At 47.2% G+C, this 27,671-nt stretch overlaps 7 protein-coding genes across 7 annotated transcripts; 4 read left to right on the top strand and 3 right to left on the bottom strand.

Moving 5' to 3' along the window:
• Nucleotides 1-9,053: 9,053 nt before the first annotated feature.
• On the top strand, nt 9,054-9,834 carry N7519_003977 (uncharacterized protein; the record flags this gene model as incomplete). Its single annotated transcript, XM_057290753.1, has 2 exons — nt 9,054-9,239; nt 9,334-9,834. The coding sequence occupies 2 exons, from the start codon at nt 9,054-9,056 to the stop codon at nt 9,832-9,834; spliced, it is 687 nt and encodes a 228-aa protein (XP_057151955.1).
• A 2,804-nt stretch (nt 9,835-12,638) lies between these two features.
• Nucleotides 12,639-14,216, bottom strand: N7519_003976 (uncharacterized protein; the record flags this gene model as incomplete). The annotated part of the gene is made up of 4 exons (XM_057290752.1): nt 12,639-12,717; nt 12,776-12,885; nt 12,944-13,575; nt 13,637-14,216. The coding sequence occupies 4 exons, from the start codon at nt 14,214-14,216 to the stop codon at nt 12,639-12,641; spliced, it is 1,401 nt and encodes a 466-aa protein (XP_057151954.1).
• A 677-nt stretch (nt 14,217-14,893) lies between these two features.
• On the bottom strand, nt 14,894-16,660 carry N7519_003975 (cytochrome P450; the record flags this gene model as incomplete). The annotated part of the gene is made up of 5 exons (XM_057290751.1): nt 14,894-14,995; nt 15,048-15,827; nt 15,882-16,000; nt 16,060-16,300; nt 16,352-16,660. The coding sequence occupies 5 exons, from the start codon at nt 16,658-16,660 to the stop codon at nt 14,894-14,896; spliced, it is 1,551 nt and encodes a 516-aa protein (XP_057151953.1).
• Nucleotides 16,661-17,153: 493 nt separating this feature from the next.
• N7519_003974 (glycosyltransferase family 69 protein) lies at nt 17,154-18,718 on the bottom strand (the record flags this gene model as incomplete). Its single annotated transcript, XM_057290750.1, has 2 exons — nt 17,154-17,691; nt 17,751-18,718. The coding sequence occupies 2 exons, from the start codon at nt 18,716-18,718 to the stop codon at nt 17,154-17,156; spliced, it is 1,506 nt and encodes a 501-aa protein (XP_057151952.1).
• A 555-nt stretch (nt 18,719-19,273) lies between these two features.
• N7519_003973 (uncharacterized protein) lies at nt 19,274-19,867 on the top strand (the record flags this gene model as incomplete). The annotated part of the gene is made up of 1 exon (XM_057290749.1): nt 19,274-19,867. The coding sequence occupies one exon, from the start codon at nt 19,274-19,276 to the stop codon at nt 19,865-19,867; it is 594 nt and encodes a 197-aa protein (XP_057151951.1).
• A 2,091-nt stretch (nt 19,868-21,958) lies between these two features.
• Nucleotides 21,959-24,015, top strand: mirC (siderochrome-iron transporter MirC; the record flags this gene model as incomplete). The annotated part of the gene is made up of 6 exons (XM_057290748.1): nt 21,959-22,179; nt 22,237-22,367; nt 22,423-23,157; nt 23,209-23,728; nt 23,779-23,869; nt 23,920-24,015. 6 exons carry the CDS (start codon nt 21,959-21,961, stop codon nt 24,013-24,015), a joined length of 1,794 nt encoding a protein of 597 aa, XP_057151950.1.
• A 2,166-nt stretch (nt 24,016-26,181) lies between these two features.
• Nucleotides 26,182-26,999, top strand: cdc42 (Rho family GTPase CDC42; the record flags this gene model as incomplete). The annotated part of the gene is made up of 4 exons (XM_057290747.1): nt 26,182-26,201; nt 26,261-26,380; nt 26,481-26,859; nt 26,937-26,999. The coding sequence occupies 4 exons, from the start codon at nt 26,182-26,184 to the stop codon at nt 26,997-26,999; spliced, it is 582 nt and encodes a 193-aa protein (XP_057151949.1).
• Nucleotides 27,000-27,671: the final 672 nt, after the last annotated feature.

Raw genomic sequence — 27,671 nt, 5'->3', positions numbered from 1 at the left:
TCATAGCTGTCTATTGGATAGAGAATATGTTTACTGTAGTTCATTTTGTCAGTGGTTGTGGTTTATAGCTAGTTGATCTATATTGTATACATGTAATGTACATTTTACTACAGACCGGTCTTTGTGTAGTCCAGAAGCCGAGCTGTTATTCGCTGTACAAATTAGGCTGCCTGCATGTCCCGAAACGGTAAACCCTACATGCCGCAGGAGATCTATCCTATAGCGGTCACTAGTGTAGCGCTATAAGCTAGTCGCCAACCCAACATGTACGGCGAACAGCCTCTATTTGACATGAAATAGACTTCAATAAATACATTACACGTTACAATTGCACGTGCGTCCCAACGGCGCTGGATGAATGCATGGTAGCCTTTCAACGACGCAAGGCTGGATATTACTCTACTCCATACATGTGGACTAAATCAAAATATTCAAGACAAGGCTAATCCGGTACTCCGTATGGAGTACCCCACTACTCCTGCAGAAATAGCCCCATGTCTACCGGGAAACGCGGCCTAACACATGCAAAGTCCTCGAAGATCACAAAAGATAGGATTTGGCATGGAGGGCAGATCCCGTGTACGATGTCAGATATCTCGTAATCTTCACGCTTTTACCTTCCACATTTTGCCTTTTTACCTTTTAACTTTAGAAGAATGGAAGATCAACTGAAGAATACTTACACCTCCTCCGCGTTCTCCGACATTCACGTTCGGCTATCCCGAAGTGTTTCGGGTGGAAATGGAACTATATTATAGCTCAGTTTCGTTCCATGGTTGATTTTTCCTTGCAATCTAATGCTCGATGCTGGTTGGCTGGATGTAACAAGCGGTGTCTGTGTGAAGAGGTGAGGCTCTGCAAATGGAAATAAAAAATAAAAAAAATAAAAAAAGCCGTCACGCTAGAGGTAATTTACTACTCCACTGAAACAATTACAGTAAAGCAAATTACCAACATAAAATACAAGCACGGATGATTTTAACCCAATCCTTCAGCCCCTTGGCTGATTCATTGAGAGATGTACATCCTGTCCGTCTGCACGTCTCCAAACACGAAACAACCGTGCAACTTTTTGACTCGCAAAAGTATCTATGAGCAAGGCCGACGTCACCTCCGAAATGAGTCCGCTCTGAGCCTGTGCTCCTCCAATGGTCCAATGGGAACATTAACTATCAAGGCTGTTGCCAAACGGAGTCAAGATATGCGAGTTGTCGTCAGGTTCATGTGCTCAGGAGTCTCTTGAGTATCCGCTATTAGTTGGGCTCGAATATCTTGCAGTCGGAGGAACATCGGAAACAATTCGTCATTGACTAGGATACACTATCCATTTGACTTCGAAGTCCTTGAAGACCCAAACCCACTGAATACCTGAAGATCAATGCCAAGTCTGCTATACGATAGTGCCCGATTATACTTTACGGGTGCTAATAATAATATCTGAAGGTAAAGCGACCTGCCAAAGTGGGTGTACGGAGTCGAGTGGAAGTGTACTTTCTACTTTGATTATACTTCAAAGCACGGGATTATTGACTCTGATCCAGAATTCGGGGAAATTCAAAAGCCATGAAGACCATCGGAATTAACTACCTACTAATCTAGGTATAGTCCTTGCAGTGATGTCTACCAAACGAAACAACGCAAATACGACCTCAACCTCAAGTTCAGACGAATACTACCAAAAACATAGTGCCCCCACCCCCTCCTTTCGATCCACTCATCGACGACAAATCCCGAAGCGACACATCCCGTCCAATATCCAACCTCTAACAGGCTTGCGAATTCCCCATCAGCTGAAACATCAAAGTGCAGAAATAGCTCACGCCAGAAGGCCCGATCCCGGAGCTAACGACCCGGCTCTCTGGCTTCGGTGTGATGATGGCAGCATTAGTGCTTCGCCTTGTCGTCAATGCCCGGGGTCTGATTGGCGTGGCTGTATAGGAAATAATATGCACGTGCGGGCATTGACCTGATCGGTCTTTTCACCGATATTTCACAGAGGACGCCGAGAATTTGACTGTTTACTACTTTAGGTATCGTGATCTGAAAAGGTGTACAAACGTCCGGACATCAACTCGCGTGCATTTGACTCATGATCGCCGCGGTCGCTCATGATCATAAGTCAATAGCGGTGATGCAAATGCCGTTACGGGTATTGTTCGTTCTGACGAATAGGAGACGATTCTAACTGTTGGTTCTTGGACTTTTTGCTTTTTTTCCCTTCTTTTTTTATTTTCCTCTTGCGTCGAAGGATTCGCCATGTCACATCTCCCCATACGCTGCATCCACACCCCGGTCACCCCCTTGTTCTCTTAACCACATCACATTCAATTCAACCATTCCCGACCTTGCAGTGGAAATCCCTAAATTGTAGGCTGCAGTACATCGCAGATATGGCGACATCCCATTGTTGCACTGCATATCGTTCGATCGGCTGCGGTGTAACAAAGTGCTAAATTAGGCCATCAGGGCTGATAGGAATCCACTGGGAAAATTTAATATTCTGCAGGATCCGGCGTGTATTCGCAGTGGCCATGCTGACGACCCTTTGTAGTGGCTGTATGAGAGTAAACTTCCAGAGAAAAAGAGACGATAGGCTCGAAGTATCCCATTCGGGTCTGACAATGACATTGTTCTCCACATATACCTGGGCGAAGTTGCATATACGCCCTATCAAGACGGGACGGTAGTGTTTAACCGGTACGGAGTAGTGGGCCTATTTAATTTAAGGTCTTGACACTGGCCTCCGCTGAAAAAATATATATATATATATGCTCATCTGACCGTACTGCACGGACAAGAGTTGAGCTGGACAGGTCTTGTTCTCTCGAGCTGAAGAGTCTGCGGATCAGAACGGAAGAACAAATAAATCATAAGGCTTCTACATATGTTCTACAATATATTATATGCCGTGTAACCATATACTAGATCTCCGAGTAAATTATCCTACCTTGGAAACCTAGGAGGCCGGAGATAAACCCCTATACTCCGTACATCATCAGATTCCAGAACAAGCAGGATCAAGCTAACAACATAAGCCGAGAAGGAATCTGTCATCCTAAACGAGAATAAGCACAGCCTCCGTCAGTTCGTCACGAAACCCACGTGCCACTAGTGCTTATAAGTGCTCCGTCCATCTCCACAGCCAGGATCAGGCGGCTTCTTGGCTTGGGGGCGGACAATGGTGGCTATGACAACAGCATCGGGATGATAGCCCCAGAATTACAGAGTACAATATACGTCTTACTCTATCTTGATAGTAGTAATTCTAGGAAGGGAAGTCACGAGACAGACGAATAGCCTCGACACAGAAGCAGAAGCTATACCCACTTAGCCTGGCCGTGAAGAAGATCGGCAAGGGAGAAAAAAAAACATCCAATAGTGGACCGGAGATTATAGGATTTTCCTTGAAGGATGGGAAGGGATCATTTGATAGATATTATTTCTTTTGGTTATGGAATTCACTAGAGAGGGGGTTCTGTGGATATCCCGCAGCGGATTGGTGAGTTTCGACTATTTTGTATATTAATATTAATATCATGACTGATGCTATCCATGTTGAACGATGTGCAATAACTATAAGGGAGTATGAGTCCAGTCAAACAGGTTGATATTACCGTGATATCATCCAATATGGGGATCCATAGCTCTGCCATCATTATCCGGATGCGTACTAGCGCACGCGATTTGATCAGCAGTAATTAACGTAATGGAAATATTACAGCACTGTCGAAGACAACTTCGTAATAAAGAGTCTAGCGTTGTATTTTTGTAATGTCAGTCGAGGAACCTCATTCGCTGCTTCGCTTATCATTTCTTTGTGATTTGCCCGTCGATCGATTCCAGAAGTGTGGCGGAATCCGAAGTCTCGTCGTTTTGCAGGTTCTTTGAACTCAACTTTTATGGTAATTTTTGGTTTTTCAAAAAAGGAAATTCGAAAAGTCCACGTTTTCTCTTTGTTGCACTTTTTTTTTTCCTTGGACAAATATCACCCTCTTCATGAGCTGCCGAAAAGTTAGATCTCCTTCAGACAAAGGTGACAGACTCCGTACCTCGCCCTAGACTGCATCTGGGAAAAGAAGCTGGTGACACTAGTAGATACTGAGCTTGCTTGGCATGTTTTCCCCCCATTTTTGACATTCGTACCTGGTCCAATAGTACTATGTACAATATAGTAACTACTCCGTACAAGGGGGGGATGCTAGTATGATGCTAGCATGATGTTAGCATGACGGTATGTGATATCTGAGCCCCGACCGAGATAGGTATTATGTCAGAGTCGCAATCAACCTTGAGAAAGACAGGAAGATAATCATATCCAATTCCATTGCGGGTGAGCTGCACTGGATCGAACCGTGCAGGAATGGGCCCGTTTATCGTTTAGAGCAAATGCTGGCGTGGGGTCCAAAAAGCGGAGATATACGGATTTAGGTCTTGACAACATTGCACATCAACCGTCCTATGTGGTCTTGGTACTTGGTCTAGGCTACTTGTGTCTCCAGTATCCAAAAGCGGAGTCCACTGCGACACGACATGCTCTCTATGCTACATTTAGTAAAAGCACCTACATACGGGCGTATATTGTACAGCAGCTACTGCTCCTACTAATGTAGGCGTCGTGGCTAGTGCGAGAAAGTCTGCGTCCTTGGCACCATGCGGCTGAAATATACACCGAGTCTTGGAAGTCGAAGGCCAGATGGCTACAAAGGGGACTCGGAGCCGAAGCAGAAGGCCGAGAGGAGCTACGGGGGTGTCCCACCTGTCCAGGTTGGATCTAGTTGATTATTAATTATACTTTTTTTTTTCCCACAAATTATTTCCTTGATGGCATTGAAGGATCGCTAAATAATAGCCAAGAGATAGTTGGAGATTACCCGGACCCATGATCTGATGTTGCAACACTGGCGCCCGGCTTTTGCGCCTTTTGCGGGCCCAACAGCCAACAGCCAACGACAACCAGAGCCCAACACCTTTGCGGAATTACCGGGGTCTCCGGGATGGTCGCTCTTGCATGCAGGAGGTCACTGTCAGGTGTTCTCGCGCCAATGCAGGATGCTCAATGCGCTTTTTAATTCCGTTGGTAGCTTGACTAGTTGGTTCTCCGTATAGTTAGCAGTTAGCCAACATGACCTGTTGACAACGTGGTCCACTAATCCCAATCAAGCACTATTCTGCGGTTTCCAAACGCCCTCCAGTAAAAGTACTTTGTGTCATGCCATACGGAGTACATGTCTTAGATCTGACAGTTCGGCGTAGTTCGGAGGATCGCCTCCGATCCTAGGTTCACTTGCAAACCATCTGAGCCTCAAAGGCCCCGTCCATGGTTGAAGGAGGGGAACCTGTAAAAGTTTCAAAACCTCCAGGGTTATTGGGTATTATTTGGAATCTCCTCGGGATTGTTTCTCAAGATAGGTATTGTAAACCGCCTTTTTCCGGCCAGAGATTGCCTACAATATACGGAGTACCCCGTACTTACAGATGGATTTGCAGATTGGCGAAGTTTCTCTCTGGCCCGTGGTGGAGAGGAACCTATCTCTTCGTTAGGCAACGGTTCTCTAAAACTGTGGGTTCCCCTGTTGCGCAGTGACTGCGCGTCTCCGGTCTAGTGCCTATCCAAGACATGTTGGATCCTGATACCTAGGTATCCCTACCATGTAGTATCCATGGTGCATTTTTTGGAAATTTGCGCACCAAACGAGTCATTTTTGCCCCTGTCGACCGGACCTTCCCGTTCCAAATACGGAGATTTCAGGAAGTCGAGAGACGAAGAGTCCAGGTCTCAATGGAATTCTAGATCGAGGTCGGAAAGCCCCCAACTTTTAGTTAGCTTTGGCTTTGAAGGACAATGCTCATATATATACTCCGCAATAGTACCGAGTACTCCATACAGAGTATGCGTAAGCAATAATCTAGGATAACATAATGCTACCCAGTTAATTGCGTGCTTTAACCGTGGGGCAGTCGGCGGCTATCGCTAACGTCTAGCAACAGGACATAGCGTTCTTGGCTCCTGACTTGGGACGGCTGCAGAAAAAAGCCTGGAGAATAAGGATTTGGAATTCAACCCTGCATATTCTGGCTCATAATTAAGAAGATACTATAAACAAAGAAAAACTAAACAAAGAAAAAAAGTACAGAAAAAAGGGGAGATTTGGAGTTTGGAGATTTCGACACATCTCACAGAGAAAAAGAAATGAAATCGTTAAGCGATAGGAAAAGGTGATTGGATAGATACAGATGAATTTTGGACCAATCTGCCCACGTTCTGAAATTAAATAAATTAAATGGAATATCATTTCTCTTTTTTCCCCCTCTTTTTCCTTTTCTTTTTCTTTTTTCTTTCTGTTTTTTACTAGCTAATGGTTGGCCGTTAAAGAGTGGCTAGGGCCCAATATGCACAGCATGACTCGCGCAATGTGACGATAATTAAACTTGGAAAATTTACTTTATTTTTTTTTTTTTTGGGCAACCATGGATGAGCACGGCAACATGTCTATTCAGGAAGGAGTCGATCTACGTGTCGCAGCGGGGGTCAAGCGCGGTGCATATTATCTGCATCTACTCTCTTAGTGTACTCTATTGGATTGTCTAGATAAAAAAGCAATATGGAAAAGAAAAATGCAAGACACTTTAGTACTACGTATTGTAAACTAAAACATACTATAATACCACTATAATCTCACGTGATTGAAACGGGCTGCGGCTACGCGACTGACGAACGCCAAAACGATCCTGATTGGACTTGGTGGAGAGCGGCAGACAAAGAAAACAGAGTGGAGAGGGGGGGGGGGAAAGGCCGGTTTTAGCCCCGGGGGAGGGCCATGTTGATCCGATCTGCACGGAATCGGGGGCTTCAGGGACTAGGATTGCCTGTGAGGAGAGGCTTGCCAAGGGGGGTCTCGGAAGCAACGGGCCATACAGAACTGGCAGATGGTGCCCTAATTAAGTATGGATTTGGCGCTTGCGCAAGTTGACTGCGCCGCAGAGATACGATCACAACGTTTCTGCTCTTTTTTTTCTTTTTCTTTTGGCCCTGGTCCTTTTCCTGTTTCTGGACAGTTTTGAGGAGATTGCATGGATCAATGTCTCCGAGTGATTTAGAACAGGTTTCTATACCTGATACACTGGGAATACTACGTCTACCTGCATATACCTGCCTATATTGTATAACCTTTTTTCATTATCAAATTGAATGGTCCAAACGGTCAAACCTTGAAGAAAATCCAAGAAAACCGTTGGCGGCTGCAGATGACTGACGATCGGCCTGGTCAAGGCGCAGATCGAGGGAAAAATGGCGCAGAGGAAAATTATTATCACGCGAGTAACATCACAGTAAACGGGATCCGTAAAGTGGACATGTATCACTTCGATATTTTAATGCAAGTTGACTGCGCGGGAAATCCGCTGTGTCGGCTGCTGCCGAGTTCAAGTTGGATTTTCCCCAATTCCCCCCCCGCGTCCGGTGTTTGGGACAAAAAAATCTACCATGGTTCGCTATATCTCGGGTATTTGAGATATGTAGGTATGTACAGTAGTACATCTATAGATTATCGGCAGCTCCGAAAAAGGCCCTGAAGAGGATAGAGGAGACCTGTGTGCCACGGTCTTCAAGGATCTCTCTTACCTCATAATGCTTGAGATGTGTTGGCAATGCCAAATTGAGCTTGCATTAGCTCCTCACGCTCATTCGTCCTAACATCCCAGGACCATGGCGTACGTCGCAACAGATGACTTTTGCGTCTACCAATAGACGCCGCGCGTTTGTGTTGGTTTTCTCGTTTTTCCCTTAATTTCTGCACTTTCCTTCATCCATGACCTCGAAAAAAAAGAAAAAGAAAATCACACCTGACTGTATCTATTAGTCCGTTACCTATCCACTTCTCACATGAACGGGTAGCGTTGGATAGCGTTGGACAGCCCAAATGAAACACTAAAATAGAAAATGCACGCGAGTTCTTCGATTCTTCATCTCTTTATTAATTAATTATTTTTGTTATATTAACTCATATGTGTCCTCGAGGAGTCTCAAGCCTATCACTTAACCGCTCATGCAATAACAGTGCAGATATGTACAGAAACAAGAAATCGATCCTCTTTGATCTTTTAGGAAATCGTTCATCTGTTACATCTCTAATCTCCTCGGATAACTACTTTGATATTCTCCAAACTCGGGATTTGTCATTCATAAACTTCGCCTTGGCGCTAAAATTGCAAAAGGCTAAAGGTAAATTGTAATTTTGGTTACCGCGTGGCCCCCGTTTTTCGTAACTGCATATGTACAATACCAAAAGGAAAAAAAGAAAAGAAAAAAAAAAAAAAAAAAAAAAAAAAATTCGATCGGATTGTGTCATGAAGCTACAAACCAACAAACCAACGGCATAGACAAAGCCAAACTTTCCTAATAAGGATTCGAAAAAAAAAAAGTTAAGGAACGGAGTAGACCGAAGCTATTGCCACATCTTCAAAAGATATCAAATTAATTGAAAAATAAGAGGAAAAAAAAACAGTATGGTCTCTCCACTACACCGAACACGGAGCAACTGTCCGGTTCACCGGTCTGTTAATTCCTTTTTTTTTAATAAATTATTTTCCAATTTAATTTAATTTTCTGAATAGAAATATGTCTCTCTGGGGGTGGAACCGAACCTCTAGAAAAAAAAAAGGACCCCTGTTAGCCCAACGAGCCTTGTGTATCCGCGGTACACAGCTATACAGGGGGGGCCAAAAGGAACAGACCCAGGCAGTCGGTCCAGTGCATCCAACAGCGCTTTTAGTCTCTGACTTTTTCTTTTCGAATTTCTGCTCCCTCATTTAAGACCAAGTGGTGCTCCAGCTTTTCTTTTTCCTAGAGATCTATAGGCCTTGCTTACCCCCAAGGACATATTATACTTCATCTTCTATACTTCACATCGTCCATTGGCTCTCTGATATAGACCTCTCTATATCCCCACTTCTACTATCAGACCTGGTCTGAGCATTCTGGGACACTCCAAAGCTTGGCCCTCTATAAAATCCCAAAGCCAACTCTTATACAACATACGTACTGGCAATCCAAAATGGCAACCCACACAGAATCATACGCAACACTCCCATCAGCACGACAAAGCAAAATGAAAATCGACGCCTTACTGAACCCAGGCGACGGAGACATCTCGCCACGCTCCCAGCACGCCTCAATCCCATCCAACCGCCACAGCTACCACCAACCCTCACCAAGCTTCCCCCCCAAGCCCAAACTACTGGTACAACCGCAGCTACCACGACACCAGCCCAGCACTATCCACCACCACAGCAACAACCCAAAGCAGCACCAACCACGTAACGGGCCCATCCCAGATGTTCTTCAGCTACCGGCCCTCCGACAACCGCGCCAGCACAAGCAGAACTCAAAGCTCGCTGTCCGCCCCTTCCTCGCCAGACCCTTACCACTCGCGCGAGCGCTACTCAAGCGTCTCAAGCTCCTCCTCCACTAACGGCGACCGTCGCCGTCCCCCGCGGCCAAAGTACGAAGAAGAGGAAATGTACTTCATCTGGTACCACCGCGTTGATCTGTGTCAGGAGTGGAAGGAGGTCCGCGAGGCGTTCAATCGCCAGTTCCCAAATCGCCAGAGACGCGGTTTCCAGGGTATCCAGTGCAAGTTTTACCGCTTCATCAAGGAGAAGAAGTGTCCGACTCTGCGGGAGCAGAGGCGTATGCGGGATGGGGAGTTCTTGAGGGAGGGTGCTTCTGCTTCGGTGGGGGATCATGGCGGTGCGCCGAAGTTCGGTGTGAGGGAATATACTAATGTTTGGTATCCTTGGATGAGGAAGGATGGGGATGTTGCGTTGCGACGGTGATTCTTTTCTTTTTTTTTGTTTGGGAGGTCACTTGTCTGTCTTTTCGTTTTTGCGTGGGTCGGTCTTCGTCTTTATTAAGATACCTCTTTTCAGCGTGGGAGGTCTGTTGTCTTTTGGATGTTCTCTCTTTACGCCCCCCAAATCTTCCACCCGGGATCCTGTCTTTCCGTTCTACACCTTCTCTTCCTACTTCCAAGCTTGTTTCTTGGTATATAATATCTACAATATGTCGTATGGAGCAGTCCATACCGTGAGAGTCGAACCCATTCGGATTTAGATCTAGATATTACATTAAAGAGTCGATGTTGAATTCGATTAAAATCATTTCTTTCCACATTTACCCGGTATGACGAATCACACATAATCTCTGCATGTCCGTTACCCTCTCTGCATCATTGTTGAACACAAATTCCCCTTGCTTTTTTCCTTCCTGGCCTACATTTCAAATCCCGACGCACATGGTCATTCCTCGCCCTATATGTTCGGCACGGAGATTCCGCCTCGTCCAACCCAGTGCAGGAAGGATAGCCGGAAAACCGTTGGATTTGACCCGTTTCGGGCATACAAGCATATGTCCCGTACATGTATATGCAGCACTGTCAATCCACAGCCATTGTGTTCCCATACACAGATACCTAGGTGAAAGACCATTACTCAGCATAGCTGGCCAGACCGTGCTAAGAAAAGAATTTATCCACTGCCCGGTCAATCCCTCAGATCCGTCGATCATGGGTCTTAACTTTCACGCCAAGATGAACGCTATATCTCGTATTTCTGTTGAGTTCGTATAAGATCTCGGATCTCGAACTCTCTAGTGAACTATCTAGTGCGTTTTGACATTTTCGCGGCTTCGTCAGGGGCTTTCTTGTTGTTCTTTGCGACCTCCCTTGTCCCCCCCTTCTTCTCATCTATGTCTCCATTGTTCGAGCTCACTATGCAAGAATGGCGAACCAAAGTACCTGCATGTATTAATGCAGGATCTCCTAAGACAGGGACAATGGGCATGTTAGGGGCTTAGGCTGAAGGATCGCATTGTTGGCTCTGGTACTTATGTACCGTGCGTATAATATAGCTTCGGTGATCTCTCTTTATATACTCCGTATGGCAATTGTTAGTTAATAAATAGATGGATGTGTTTAGGCAAACCATAGCTACAACACAACATATATATTGTATACGACGTACATATATATACTCCGTACCCAATATTTAATATATTCTAGATGATGAGTTCCAGGCAATAACGGACATAAAGGAATTGACATGTCGCGCTCCGGCATTTGCTTTCTTTGCTTTTGTTCCCATTGTTTCCTTTTTGCTCTTATCTATTGTTAACACGAGATCGGTGAGAGTAGAAGTACGAACAAAATAGAGATCGTCAAAAGTAAAAGAAAACATAATGGAGCCTGCCAAGTCCTAGCGTGTCGGGGTTCGGGACTTCATCCCCGGGCTCCATCAGATTTTTTATTTTTTATTTTTTATTTTTGACAGAAAGATAAAATGCCGATCCGATGTCTCAGCCTCATTGTTTCTATGGGGCATTGGATTGTGTGTTCGTTTCTGTGGGGCTAGGAGTGTAATAAGGGGGTTAAGTGACTTGTGTGTTATGCTGTAGAGTCGATATAAATACAAAATATGTGAGTCTGTGAAGAATTCGATATTACCGAGGCTTTGGTATTCAGATGTGTGCACATGTGATATAGCAGGTTGTTTCCAGGGGAAATTCCAGACGTAAATGTACTTTGGCATTGTATGTTTTCAATGTTGTATAATACACCTGTATCAAGGGAATCGTTTGAATTTACAATAGTATGCATATTTTACATTCTATTAGTCTACTCGGTGTGCGATCTAACATGAAGTGTAGAACAAAATGCTGGGATTTGCAGTATAGAAATAGCACAGCTTATTGTGTCACAGTGCGAGACACCAATCTTGATTCCAAGGCCACTCTGCGACTCTGCACGGAAAGTCGAACGGAGTAATACGGCATATGGGGCGAGTTGCATGCATCCAAGGTTGGATTGGCTTGAATTGGCATTTTACTGCAGAGTTGTGTATATTGTACGTATATATTGTACTCCGTATACTCCGTACAGTGTACTCCGTGCTAATATACCAATACCATTCATCAAACTAAAATTTACTCCGGAGACAACTTAAAGCTATCCACATCGGTTTGACATCCCCGGCGCTACAGTTCGCACTAAATTGCCAAACTCCACAATAAGCTCCAATTGACCACTGTCCTTCTTCGGCGCTGTCGAATCTCATCAGCACTAATATGAAAAGGGCAGGAGGGGCAGCAACTGCCGATATAGTTCGTGACTAATTTAATTTAAATTGGCCAATTAGACAGGGCTAAATATTATGGGTTTCTCTGCAAATGTGGCGTTTTGGAGATTTTGATGTCGGGAACTTTCGAGACCGCATTGAGGTTGTGCGAGGTGAGCGTGCAGGGATCTGGGTTGTACGGCTAAGGTTGTGTGTGTGTGTCGGACATCGTCATGCATGTCTACGTCGGATTTCTCCTACTGTGGCAGCTGCTATATGCTATAGGGCTTCCAGGATCTGTGATCCTGTGTTCCCATGGGTTCTCAATTGCATAACTTATGTTTCATTTAGTGGGCTACGGTAGATAGTCATGTCCTAACAAGAGGAAGAATCAACTGAAAACCCCATCGAAACAAATAGCAAGATCTCAATTAGAGATGATCGTTCTTGATTCCCATATCTCCATTCAAATAGCCATGATGGCTATCGACTCGGCCGTGGCTGTCGAGGGATACAAAGTCCATATCGAACTATTCCCCCATGGCGAGAATTCCGGAGAACATCAGGTTGGGCTCATCCATGAAATGGAATCCCGGAGCCAGAGCGCATCTGGTGGAATAACTAGTCAGTAAACAATCGTGTGGGAAACTGTAAACCGACAACTTACGGATCAACTTCAAAGCCTGCAATGCAGTCGTACGCTCCCTCCTTGATGCTTTGCAAGAAGTCCCAACCGTCATGGAGGTCGTAGAAGGAGACGTAGACATCAACACCGGACTTGGAACGACAAGTTAGTAGGGACTCAAAACATAGAAATACTGGCATGCAAACTTACCTCAGCCTGCTTGATCAGAATGCGTTCGAAGCTCTTCCCACCCCAGACAGGGTCAGCGGCAATACCCAAGACGTTTTCATTGTCGGTAGTCTTGAAGCCAGTCGGAAGACCACAGAGAGAAACGACGCGAGAAGCACCCCCTTGCACACGCTTCCAGAGTTCGGCGTTATCCTGCAGGCCCTCCTCGGGCATGACAACAGAGATGGTGACGTCGTTATCGCCATCCTTCAGACTGATCCCCTCGGAATGGTTCCCAAAGTATTTGACGCAGACGTCCTGATCAACGAACTGCACGATGACTTCGCCGTTCTCACTCCAGGCACGTTCAATTGCACCGCCGTAGACAAGCTGCAGGACGCTGGGGATGTCCGCCCACTCCGGAAGGTTCCCGAAAACAATCCGACGAGGAGGTCCAGCAGGGACAGCCTTGGGTGCCATCTGCTTCTGCAAGTGGAGCAAACGGACCTGCTTCATGAAATCAGCAGGAGCAGTCACACCTCTGGGTCTCTTGGGAGAGGTTGCGGACTCCTCACCCCCGGTGGATCCGGCCTTCTTGGAACCAGCGGTGGAGTCGTTATCTGCGTCCTTGCTTTCGCCAGCGGCTTTGACAGGAGCGGCCTTGTGGGGGGGCACTCTTCAGAGGCGCATGAGCGACTTCATCCTTGGGTCCAGCAGGAACAAACGGCTCAGCACGCGGATCGATGCCAGAGTTCTTCAGGCAGGGGAGGCACGCGGGGCAGTGGTACGAGAAGCAGCAGCTTGCTTGTCCTATGCAAGACCAGTGTGAGACAGGAGTGACGAAGAAAGGTAAGTGTTGTCCTCGGAAGTGACGGGGATCGAAGGGACCCGTGAACGAAAATGGACACAAGAGCAGAGAACAGGAACAAGTCGAATACAGGAGCACATGCACATGTGGAGATGACGAGGTGGATGTGGGTGTGGATGGAAGAAGGGTGCGACGTACCTTTGCGAGTTTCATCGCCTTCTCGATATCCTTCGAGGCATCACAAAGCTTACGCGGCTCATCATTAACATTCACCTGGGTGAAGCGACGGCCGTTGAGGCGAGCCGACACGGTCTTCATACCAGCGAGACGATCAGCACGAGCCTTGTTACGAACAGCAGCAGGAGCATGAGCGCTCTCCTCCAGGCTAATCATGTTGCTGTTGGTGATCACGTCGTAGATCACCTCGGTCGTGATGCGAATATCTGCTTGTCTCTGAAGAGAAATTGGAGCAAGACCGTTAGGTCCGATGACTTTGGCTTTCTCCATGATGGAACAGAGTATCCGAGTGGGGAGGAGGAAAAAAGAGAAGAGGGAGAAAGCAAAAACAATTTATGTGATGGACGCGTGGAGGTCGTGTGGAGGTCGTGTTAGGATCAATTGTTCAACTTGGGAAGGCACGTCTGGTAAATTGACGGGCTCTTTCCTTTTGAGAACATAACGGGAAGGAACATACAAGTATATACCTAGGTAAGTACGTATATGTTTATAAGGTCCTTGAATATCACCTAGGTTACTTAGGTATAGATATTCTAGGATACCATTCCCATAAGGAACATATCATGTAACATGTTCACATAGAACAGGAAAGAACATCCCACTTGTTCTGGGTATGCTAAACAAAGAGATCTTCCGGTGAACAAACAGTGCTCTTTATTGCTCTCCTAGAGATTGCTTAGGCTTCTACCAATCTGTCTCATTGTGTTATAGGATATCTTGTTCATCAGCTATTACAGACACTAGCCAAATCACTGGAACGGGCTGTGATACCTTTTAAGCATGATCTTCTTGGGTCTTCTACTAGCTCCTCCAAGCTAGCAAGGGAACTTCAGCTACTCTAGTCTCAGGTAACCAGTATCTGCAATATAAAACCTTCTGGGTCTAATGTAAACAGAGTGTGGATTGCCCTTTCGAGTTAGTTTCCCCTCTTTGTCCCCTTTCGAGGCTTATGCTCTGACATTATATCTCAACCTCACATCCATATTCTTTTGCCTCACAAACCACGCATTAACAATCTCCCATTCTGCACTCGGATCATCGAGTTCAACCTAGAAAGGGCCCTAGTTAGAGTCGAACCTCATTGTGGAACCATATCCTCACCTGATATCTTAGAAACAGCGATGGAATCAGCTTATATATCTCAAGCAGACTGATATTCTTGCCAATGCAAGTCCTCGGTCCAGCCCCGAAAGTAAATGTCGCACGAAGCATCTTCTGCTTTCTATCCTGGAAATCAGTCTCAGACTCAGTATCCATCTTGAGCCACCGTTCCGGAACAAATGACTCCACATCCTCCCCGAAGACACGGTGACGATGTATTATCCACGGATTAGCACCAACTATCGTGCCCGCCGGTAGAAATGGGCCATCAGGAAGCTGGAGTCCCTCGGCGGGCACGACCCGCTCCAGCATCAATCCCACGGCCGGGTGAAGACGCAGTGCTTCTTTGATCACTGCATCGAGGTAAGGGAGTTGCTCTTGGCTTTGCTTCCACGAGACAGGTAAAGAGATCCGATTTTCTTCCAAGGCCATGGTGAGCTCCTGGTGAAGCTTCGTACTCGCTCGGCGGTCCTTGAGGGTATAATAAAGGATTGCTCGGAGGGAAATCGCCGTCGTGTCGGAGCCAGCATTCATATTGCTGATCGTATATGAGAAGACCTGGTTATCGTTTACAATAGTCGGGTGCTCCTTTTTCGCTTCCAAAAACCGATCGAGGAAGTCCTTGTGTGTTTTGGCCACTGGTGATGTGCGTTGCTGGTTCAGTCGTTCATCTAGTCGTGCGCGAGCAAAGCGAGCTACAGCTCCGGTTGATCCCCCTCCGAAAAGGCTCCTGAGTGGGTTCTTGATGAAAAGGTAGTCAAGCCATGGCATCTGCCCAATCTATCTCTCAATCTAATTAGCTTTATTAATTGCCTCATTTGTCGCCATGCCAACCTTTCCGGAATAGTCGAGCATGTGCTCCAACGCGACGATGATACCGTCGATATCATTCCCTTTCTCCAGGAACCCAAGTGGCTTACTGAATGTCAATTCTCCAATGACATCAAATGCATCTTTTCGAGTTACATTAGCTCCTGTTCTCATGTTTCACGGGGAGAAATGGAATACTTACAGTATTGTAGCCAAGCAGCAATATCGCATACTTTAGCTTCAGCTACAAACTCATCCAGTTTCCCAAATAGGGTATGGATAGTCCTATCGACAAAAGGCTCGAATTCGGTCAGAGTGCTCATCGAGTAAGCCGATGAGACAGGCCTTTTAATAGCAGCATGGAAATTTTCATCGGTTGTACTAAATAGTGTAGGCGTCGGTCTGCCTTTGGCAAGCTGCTGCTGAACAGAATAGAAATGGGTCTTGGGAATGTTAGCGAAAAGGCCCGTCAGTTTCTTGCAACTTGGAAACACCTTTTCATATCCCTTATTAATGCCATATATAGTTTTCAGGGCATCCAAATTCCGCACACTGACCACGTTAGGTCCTAGTCGAACATAGTCCCCGTGTTTCTGGTGGAGGTTGTGAAGCGTCACTTCTGCACGACCATTGGCGACATCGATGAACCTCCAAAGGTTCGTTATCTTGGCTAGTAATGGTCCGGGAATTGACGCTACTCCTGGTTTGAGATAATTGCGACTGAAGTGGAATAAGGCAAAGGTGACAAGGATGGCTGGTAGATGCGTCCAGATTGAGATCAATGCTTCTGAGGTGATGGCCATGGTGAATTCGCCAGTTATTGCCTCCTAGTGTTAGTATACCAAGTAACCATTAGGCATACTGTCCATGGATATATACCTTATCTGGGGAAATGCGGGGAAATGGGGGAATTCCGCCCTTATAGCGATCTGCGGAACGGGCCTGGTCTGTAGACTTCTATTCGGATGTCGGCACATCATGATATTTCTCTCGCCAATAGAAACGACTAACCTCTTTCTACCTCAGCCTTTTGCTCCTGTTTCCCTCACCGCCGTGACTACCTCGATGGGTATCCTAGAGGAGGGAATTCAACTCCGGTTCCAGGTGTTTGCTTTGATACAAGAGAGCGTAGTCTTAGCTAAAGTAAGAGGTATAAACATTGATGTATTATTCATTTATTTAATGCCCCTAAAGACGTCTCCAACAAAACTATCAGTACACCAAAGACACCAAAAGGTAAGCAAATCTATATGACAAGAATGGGTAGAATGGGTATCAATTCCAGAACATTAGCATCTATGACGGGACAGGGATGTTCTCGAATCCTTTCTGTCCAGGCTTACGGTCTTCAACAATAACTTGAAGGCCACGACGACCACAATAGCCATCATTGCCCGCAACCCGATCAACGACCTGGAAAGAGCCGCCACCATCCTGCGCAGCATCCGGAACCCACACAGTCTCCTGTACAATTTGACCGGGGACTTCCGCACGACGGGGATTGTGCCAGGGCAGACCGACAAGGTGATTGCCAAGGTTGTGAAGGAACGAGTACAGCCCCTCGAAGCGGCGGGTGACTCCGAGCCAAGAGAGGGTGCGGTGGTCATATGCCGTCCGCACGAACGGGTTCATGTAGATGCCCGTATCGGTGATCTCGTCGACGTTGGTTTGCGGGTCTTGGATGTCCGCGTGAATAAGACAGCATTCAGACGCCTCCCAGAAGAGATCGTGTCCGGAGCGGAAACGTGCTGGGTTGGGTGTTGTAGGCGGCGAGCCGGTTTGGAAGTATTTGGCATCAAACGCCACCATTCCGCCCAGCAGCTGCGCACTCGCACTGCGTCTTTGCCGGCTAACACATCGCTTCGGCTCTCGCCTTTGCCGGATGATGTGAACCATGGGTAGAAGGGGAGACCCATGCTGTAACCTTCAAGATCGCGGGTGGCGTATGTGTCGTAGAATTTGAAGGGGTTGTCGAAGTCTACGGCGCAGGCTGCACGGTATCGGGCAATGCCGTCTTCGTTGGCATTTGTTGAGAATAAGAGCTGGGGCACATCGGCGGGATGGAAGAGGATATCGTTCAGATAGAGTAGCTTATCGAATTTCATATCCGGGTGGTCGGTCAATGGCTGTAGTGCTCGGTTCCGAACCTGGGCCAAATATTCGATGCGCTTGATTCGCTTTGATCCACCGGGAATGGTCACAGTCGGTACAGTCTTCGGGTCCAGGTGCTTTTCAGACACAATGGATTTCTGGCACTGCACTTGTTCCTCTAACGCGCGCAATGCGCGCTCTCCCTCCTCGCCGCTGTCATTTTCGTAGATACTCAGAAACACATTGTCAGACCCAAGCAGATCAATCAATTCCAGAAGTTGTGTTCCCCATTGGCCCTGCGCAAGCTCGCCACCACTATCATACAGACTTGCTGCAATGAAGACCTTCTCCTGGCGGGGATTGCCTCGTCCGGGATATGAGCTCTCGAGTAATGATTTCCGGAGTGTAGAATAATGCGCGGGCAGGTGGGTATACGAGGGGAAGAGTATCGATGTGAAAAGCGCTAGAACAAAAACGATGCCGGCGACGACGGGGAGGTAGCAACAGCGGCGGATACAAAAACGTCGAGAACAGCTCGGTCGTGGCGTGCCTGCGAGTGCCGGTCTGGAAGTGTTGTTCAGGCGGCGATAACCCGCTGCTGCCGTCGAAAAGATTCGAGACAGCCAGGGCAGTTGACGTTCGCCAAATTTGGATGAATAAGGGACCTGTGCTTCAAAATCGGCTTCATCGAGGTTGAACGTCCCCTGTGAATCAATTGAGGATCGTGAGGCAAGCTCCCATTCATCGGGATGAAGTAGTCGTGTAGTCATGGTAGTTTGTGTCACCAAAGGGGTATACACCCTTGGGACTATCTTCAACTGCAAATTGGTCCAATAAGCTGGCACGCTGCAGCCATGATTGATGATAGTCAAAAAGTAACCCGGGGGCCTCACGGGAGAACTTACATCATCAACATGGTCACGTGGTACTGATCGAGTAGATGATGTACATCGTGGAGCTCAAATGTTTCTGGACTTCAAGGAATATGGTTGTAAATAGTGAAATAAGATATAGAACAAAAGTGTTAACTCAAGAATTTCTCCGTCCTTGGCTTTTGGGTGAATTCACTAGAAAACAATTGCGCGACATGATCTTCCGATAAATGTCCGGTATGTAGTGACGTAGCTGTAGTCGGGGCACTGCCTGTTTTGCTCGCATAGGTGAGATCATTTATCTTTCTGCTCACTATCTGAGTTCAGTTAGTCTGGAATCCTCAATCTTCCACTTCAACCACCCTCTTGTCCAAATATATGACAGACGGCGTGGTGACTGAACATACTCCATCTGTGATTCTACCACTGCTTCCCCGCATTCCACATCCCACCATGTCGCAATCGCAATTCAAATTCGCCAACTCAGATGCGAAAGTGCCAGGCAACGGTACTTTCCCTCCAGAGTTTGTCATCAAAGCACCAGCTTCCACAGATATATGGGCCAAGCCGCCCTCCACCATCCGCTTCTCAGCCCCGATCTTGTACAAGTCTGTGCCGCTGAAGTCCTTCAAGCGGATCCGCGTCGCCTTCAATGCCCTTTGGGAGAAGCAATATGATCAGGGCGGTGTGATCCTGGTTCTGAATACCGCCGATGGTGGCCAGAAGTGGGTGAAGAGCGGCATTGAACTCACCCACGGCAGACCCCACCTCAGCGTCGTCGCCAAAGATAACTGGGCGGACTGGAGCTTGATCCCAGTGCCCTCAGGCGGTGGTGCAGCAACTCTCGAGTTGGTCAAGGAAACAGACAACAGTCTGTGGATCTATCTTGTCGAGGGCTTGCAGAAGTCCCCTATCCGGGAGGTCACTTGGGTCTTTGACGAGGAGAATGTGAAGGACTTCTGGGTTGGTGTCTATGCTGCCCGGCCATCAAGTGAGGGCAAGGACTTTCCCGTCAATTTTGGTCATTTGATTATCGATCAGGAGTAGATTAGCGGGATGTTGTTGGTTATATGCCCCAGTAAGTAGATGGCGATGGCCACTGCGAAGAACAAACATTATATATTGATGGATAGGATAATTGAAATGAAGTACAGCAATACTATTTTTGGCCATAAACTATAATGGAGCACGGCAGGACGTTTATCATCTATCCATGTAGAATTAAAGATACCGGCTTGCTGCAGATATTACGGCTCCACAGAATTTCAGGTCCACCCGTGCATGTCCTAAAGATGACTGATATGGCGCAGATCAGCCGACGTGCGGATAGGTTCTAGTCAGTAGAATTAATCTATTCCCATAATCATTGTTCGATTCCTGTCATGGCGGATGATCAGCCATGTTGGCGCACTTGTGGTTATCAGGTGCATTAACGGAGCAATTAATGATAACTTGAACACACATCTACAAGTACACTGTGCATGTTGAATTCAGCGTTGTTAGGCTGGACTTGGCATTGTGTCGGATGTCTATAACATACATTGTGCTCCTGTACCTATATGCGGATTATATAGACTTTGGGTCCACCTTCTGTTCATGTTCTCTTTTCTCTTTTCATAATGCTGCCCTATATTTGTACACTGACTTAGACAGAATATCACACCTTCCCAATTGGAGTTATCTGATCCTACTATGCCTAGTGCGGTGTAATCCCGACAATCGGGTGTATGCGCTGCACAAGCCCTATTTCGGATGCTGAGGTCATACCAGTCGCGTGTTAGTATGACACAAGTGGAGAAAAGTAGAGATCCCTTCCTTTTGTTCCGTTCTTCCGTCCCCTTTTCAAGTATATTTTCCACTATATTGCATAAAGTATACCAAATATTACATTGAATGTAGGAGGGAAAATGATATATCCCCAGGTCAAGTGACCGGCTCTCCATTCCGGCAATGACATGATGTTTCCCTAGGTCAGAGTTAATTAACGGGGGTCTCAATGCATGTTGCTGCCAGATAGTGGAGACATTTCGTATATATTATGTAGTAATGAAGTTCCCTCTTTGCTAAAAAATAAAAGAACTTCACAAATAAGACAGTAACAAAGATCAAAAGGGAAATCAAACTTTCATCTTATCTGATGAGGTGAACCAGGGAAAAAGTGACTTGGCAGTACCACAGCAGTACCACAGACTCAGCCCATGCCACTAAGTGAACTGATGTATTCCGTGGGTACCCCTCCAATTGTAACATTCCCGTGCCCGGAACTCCACCTTTTTTTTAATTTTCCTCTTTGACACATCTCTCCATACCTTTGAGGAATAATACTCTGGGAAGCACCTGGGTATTTCAACATCCTAGAATGATGACTGGATTAAGACTGTGACCTCGGGACACTGTTTCTTAAACTGTCTTGGTGCAGCATCCTGGAATGCTAGAGATGAGCTGAGATCGGACCTCAGCCTCTCACCTCGTCTCTCTGCCACCACCGACCCCATCAACGTGCATAAGTGCGACCGACGATCGGGCTTGGTGTCGTTTTGCCCAGCGAACCCAAGACTTGCAAGCCTGAACTCTTCAAGACCTGTTTCCCCTTACATTTGGGCGTCTCCCCTCCGAAGCACGGCGGATCTACCCATCTGCTAATCTGCCCCATAGCTGCCTGCTCGATCCTGCTTCTGACTTACAATAGCCCTTCATGGGTCGACCCCCAAGGCAAGCGCGCTTCCACAACTTTTTACATATCGCGCCCCATATTTATTTTCTTCTTTTCCTGTCCTAATCCGGTCTCCGATTCGCTGTTGGCATCTCGTGTTGTCGTTTCTTTTTCCCTGTGGATCTGACTGGTTCGGGCTACTGGGCTGAAGAGCGGAAGTACTTACTCATTATTAGAGCAGGGGTTCTTTTTCCCTTTTATGTGATGCCCCTGCCGCTACTTCACTTCTGATGTCGCATGAACTCTTTTTTTGATGATCTGTTTCCCGCTTAATCGCCGCTTTTAAGGTCGCTGTCTTTTGTATATGGTTTCGACCAATCCCAGACCGAACTCTCTTGCCGGTTATTCTTATCTGGACGCTTTCCGTTAGAGAATACTTTTGTTGAACGTATACGATCTTGTGGTAACGGTGCATCGGTCACGAGATGCCACTTCTCGATCCACGCTCAGGGCCGTCCTACGGCACTATCGAACACGAAAACGCCAGAATGGAGGACGAAAGGGATCAACTGTTGCAGGATGACTGCGAGGTCGAGGGCCAGTCTAGTGGGCTGTCCACACCGGATGAAATACAGGAGGGAGTCCAAAAGATTGAAGCCATCAATCTGACTTGGACAACTAAGTCTTTAATGATAGCCTACGTCAGGTTCGTGTGGCTTGCAGTCCCGTGCTTTTGCTGAACCCCTACTGACTTAGCGCGAAGTATATTCCTCATGGCATTCTGCACGTCGCTGGAAGGTCAGACTGTGATGTCGCTGTCTGCATATGCGACGAGTTCATTCAGTAAACATTCATTGATCTCGACCGTCCTCGTTGTCCAAAATGTGGTCAATGGTGAGTTTATTACCCCGCAAAAATGAGCCGCTGCTAATCGTTAATCGATCTATAGCTGTCATCAAACCCCCTATGGCTAAAATCGCCGACGTATTCGGTCGCTTCGAGGCTTTCTGTTTGAGCATCCTTATATACGTCCTGGGATACATCCAAATGGCTGCCTCTACCAACGTCCAGACCTACGCTTCTGCCCAAATCTTCTACTCCGCCGGCTCGACGGGCTTGCAGATCCTCCAACAAGTCTTTATCGCCGACAGCAGTGACCTGCTCAACCGTGCCTTCCTCGCCCTCCTGCCCGAATTCCCATTCTTGGTTACGGTCTGGCTCGGGCCGACCATTGCGGGGGCGGTGCTGCGCACTTCCTCATGGCGATGGGGTTATGGAATGTGGGCTATTATCTTGCCCGCATCCTTCCTGCCACTCGCCCTCACGCTGCTATTCAATCAACGGAAAGCCCAGAGATTGAATTTGATCAAAAAGCGGACCAGAAGACGGACTGACTTGGGCAGCATCATGCGTCGGACCTGGTACGATCTGGACGTGGGTGGACTGGTCCTTTTGTCGGCTGCCGTCACATTAATTTTGGTGCCTTTGACTCTCGCGGCCAACGCAAAGAACGGGTGGAAGAATGCCAGTATTCTGGTCATGATTGCACTTGGTGTTGTTTGCCTGTGTCTGCTACCGCTCTGGGAGACTTCGCGGAAATTGGCACCCAAGCCCCTGCTCTCTCTCCACCTCCTCAAGCAGAGGACTGCTCTTGCGGGCTGTGCATTGGCGTTCTGGTATTTCAGTAAGTTAAATATTCTCTCGGCTTTAAGATGTCCTTGCTAACCTTACCTAGTGGCCTTCTACTTTTCCGTTCAGCCCTATCTGTATTCCTACCTGCAGGTTGTACAAGGGTACGACGTCGCCACTGCCGGGCGCGTCACCCAGACCTTTTCTTTCACCTCAACCATTGCTGCATTCAGCGTATCGCTGCTTATCAAGTACACTCGACGATACCGCGTCTACATTACCATCGGATGTGTTGTGTACATGAGCGGCCTAGCCCTGATGCTCTTGTACCGAGGCGAAGGAGCCTCGCATTTCCAAGTCCTCGGCACACAAATCATAGTCGGCATCGGAGGCGGTCTAATTAACGTGCCCGTCCAACTGGGCGTCCAAGCCTCCGCCAGCCACCAGGAAGTCGCAGCAGCCACTGCGATGTTCCTGACTTCAATGGAGATGGGTGGTGCAGTGGGTGCCGCTATCTCAGGAGCCGTTTGGTCCTCTGCCATTCCACACAAACTTCTCCGCTACCTCCCCGAGGAAAGCAAAGGCCAAGCTGCTGAAATCTTCGGCAAACTGACCACTGCTCTGTCGTACCCAATGGGATCTCCAACTCGCATTGCCATCAACCGTGCGTACCAAGAGACCATGGACAGGCTGTTGACACTGGCTGTCATCGCCACGCTCCCCTCATCCCGCTGAGTCTTCTCATGGTCAACTACAAACTTGACAAGGTAAGTTGCCAAACAGTGTTTTCTGATGATCTCCTCTAACTTGATTCTAGATGGGCTACGGTAGTCCCAAACGCCGGAGTGACCCGGCTCCAGTTGAGGCAGAGGCAGAGCCCAATTCGGATGATGGACACTCCAAACGAACCTAAACCCCAGCATTCCTGTGTGCATTTCACCGCACACGACGATCACGATCTTACGAATTGAACTTTTTTGTGTGGCTTATTTTATGGCTTAATTTTGCATCTCCATACAATCCAGCAAGCGGCGTTTTGAGTTTTTTGAACAAGGTGCAACACATCCTCGATGTATTCTGTTCACCCGGGCGATGAGTTAGTCCATCATTTGCATTGGCGTTGCTGTTTTTATGTGTTCATGGGTTTAAAGGTACATACTGTATCTATCTCCAAGACTGTAACAGTTCAATAGACTTGGATAGGTGTCAATCTCGAAAATTGAATACCCAAGCGGTAGCGAAAGACTTGCCCTACTACATTGCACTGCCCTGCACTACACTACACATTATGGTAGTTTGTATCGTCGGCTAAGATACATCAGTCCATGTCGACTCCGGGCCATAGCCCACAACCTGGTCAAGCACAGTCGGCACACTCCAAAGCCGTCGGTGGTTCCGATCCACACGACAGCCGACTTCCAAGACCGACACCAGGCGATTATTCCGATCCGGCCGGCTTGCCGCTCTAAGACCCTCGAGCTGTAACATGTATCTCTCATTTCCTGCAGTTACCGCCTGTTTCTCTGGAGTCAGAAATAGGGTTAATTCCCCTAGCTTCGCCCACTAGACAAGGTACTTTGCATTGGCTTATACCAGGATCGAGTATCCCGGTCTAATTCAGCCCAAACTTCACGCATCGCAGCCTTATATCCACTTCTATCCGTCACTGCGGGAAGGATGTGGATTTGGATTTGACTTTATTCCAAATGTTGGAGGCTAACTAGACTTGTGCATATTGAATTGACCCTCATCTTTTCTTTTTCTTGTCTCCCCCCAACCCATCCCACAACCCTTACTCAGCTCGTCGAGCAGGCCTCATACCACGTCTCTCCACGTATATTACCCGTGCATGTACCTGCATATATGCATGCATGCATACCAGATACCGCGACGGAAGGGCTTGAGGACCCATGAGATACGGACTTGATCAGCTTGGCACCCCTGGCATGTGCATGTGCTTACTGTAAAGGTATATTGCACCCGTGGACGGAGGTGCTCCGTATGGAGGACGCATGCTGCGATATACGGATGTCATGTCAGCTGTCAGCCAGCAATCCATTAGCTAGGTGACCTAGATAGGTAGGTACTCATCCATGTGCATACCTAGTTAGTAATGTGAGTCACCGATCTGGGCAATGACCTCAGCCAACGCAGTGAAGGCGATAGTTGTGGAGAGACTGGATCTGGATCGGGCTGCCAAGCTGTGATGGGAACAAGCCACTTACGGATGATGGAGTAAGTAAGAATTAGAGTATGCTGGATTGGGTTTGAGTGTATGAAACTATGTCTGGATTGTATTTTTTTCTTCTTCTATCTTGGATCTCTCATAAAACGGGTTTCTTGAAAAGGGGAGATTTGGGGCTGAGGGGAGACGGGAGACCGGGAACCCGTGAATGGTGAAACGGAATTGAAATTGGGGACTTTTTATTTTATTAACTTGCTTTTTTTCCCCTTTTCTTTTCTTTCGTGTCACGGGAAAAAGGTGAAAGAAAATGAGTTGACTCGAGAGGAAAAGGGGGGAAAAAACTCCGGGTCTCCTTTTGTTCGTGCTTTTAAGACCGGGCTTATCTTATGACTTACAACATAGAGTAGTATTGGGGTTATGTTTAGTACTTGGATGGAATTCTGTAATGTGATTTCGTAGAGACCTTAATTCGAGTCTGCTAGAAAATAGAGAAAATAGAGAATAATCACAGTGCTTAGCCGCCAGCGGCTGGCCGTTGATATAGAGGAGAGTCGAGGGGAGGAGGGAGATTGAGGGAGAGGGAGACTGATACCGTTTCTCTTGGCAGAAATGAATGACATTAAGAAAATTATTCTAATTTTCATAGAAATTATATATTACATATAAATTAGATATAAAATGTACATATAAAAATATAAAAAAAATATTCTAATATCTAATAAATACATAGACAGTCAAGCGAGAAAAAAAAAGCTGTACGGTGTATCGAGACTAAGGTGTCTAGACTCCATACTCTGCGGGTTGCCCCATTCAATCCAGACCACAGCTTCTTCCTCCCTTTTTGTCTCCCACACCTCTTCCTCTTTAACACTCTTACATCAATACTTCTTCAAAATGGTCGTCGCTACCATCAAGTACGCTATCCTATTTCCGCTTCCCCTTTACCTCCCAGATCTCATGGCTAACAACTCAGATGTGTCGTGGTGGGGGACGGTGCAGTAGGAAAGACCTGCCTGCTCATCTCATACACAACGAACAAGTTCCCTTCGGAATATGTCCCCACTGTCTTTGACAACTACGCCGTGACCGTGATGTAAGTCATCATCCGAAACCCCCCCTTCCCCGAGAAAAAAAAATTATACGTCCCAACCTCAAAAGGATAACACTTCTAACCGATCGCTCTCCAAATTCAGGATCGGCGATGAGCCTTACACTCTTGGACTGTTCGATACCGCCGGTCAAGAGGATTACGACCGCCTGCGCCCGCTCTCTTACCCGCAGACTGACGTGTTCTTGGTCTGCTTCTCCGTCACCTCACCTGCTTCATTCGAGAACGTCCGCGAGAAGTGGTTCCCGGAAGTCCACCACCATTGCCCCGGTGTTCCCTGCCTGATCGTCGGCACCCAGACCGATTTGCGCGATGATGCCGGTGTGCGGGACAAGCTCGCCCGCCAGAAGATGTCCCCCATCCGCAAGGAAGACGGTGACCGGATGGCTAAGGAACTTGGCGCTGTTAAATACGTCGAGTGTTCTGCCCTGACACAGTATAAGCTGAAGGATGTCTTTGACGAGGTACGCCGAATCTTGCATTTTTTTTGCTGCCCGATATCTCCACACCGCCACTAACCCGTTTTGTTTCTACTTTCTAGGCTATTGTCGCGGCACTCGAGCCCGCGCCCAAGAAGAAGTCAAGGGGCTGCCGCTTGCTGTGAACTTACCTTTCACGGACTTATCGCAACAGGTTGGTCCCGAGTGCGGATATGTTGCACTTGGGTTGATGCCTGGTTGACGCGCGCCTCGAAGCAGCTACGATGGAATGAACCTGTTTATTTCTCTTTTTCTAACTCTTTCAACGTTCTACTGGGCGGCAAATATTTCTGGCTGGACTGGTTTTCTGGGATATCCAAATTCGGCGACAAAAAAAAAAAGGGGGGGAGTGTGGTCTTGTATTATGGCTAGCGATGCTATCTGAAGCGTTCCATATCTACGCTTTCCAGTTGAAAATGGCTTCTGTGCTTTTTCTTGATCCCCTTTTCTCTTATTTTTTTTGTCTCTGTTCGCATATCCCGGTTTGAGATCTAGCCTCTCTAATTTGCTGTGTCCTTTTTTTTTTCCTGCTCTCTATCTTCGCTTCTTTTCTTCTTGCTGCGCCTGGCTGCGTCTATCTGCCGTCTTCAATGACCTGGTCTGGAGTTACCCTCTATTCTCGCCTTCACCCTCATTCTTCTCCTTTACGAACTACAGCGACAGCAATTTTGACCTTCTCCTCCCCTTTTTGTCGCGTCGGCTACACTTCCATCCTACATATTACCTTCTCCGCACCCGGCGCTTGCACCTCTTTGATCGTCTCTCTCGGCGTTGGACGTCAGGGCGTCGTGTTTTGG

This window comes from Penicillium mononematosum (assembly GCF_028829835.1).
Source record: "Penicillium mononematosum strain IBT 11891 chromosome Unknown utg000002l:1.0-8112719.0:1.0-8118358.0, whole genome shotgun sequence".
NCBI classification, from domain to species: domain Eukaryota; kingdom Fungi; phylum Ascomycota; class Eurotiomycetes; order Eurotiales; family Aspergillaceae; genus Penicillium; species Penicillium mononematosum.
This window is presented reverse-complemented; position numbering and strand designations above follow the sequence as displayed.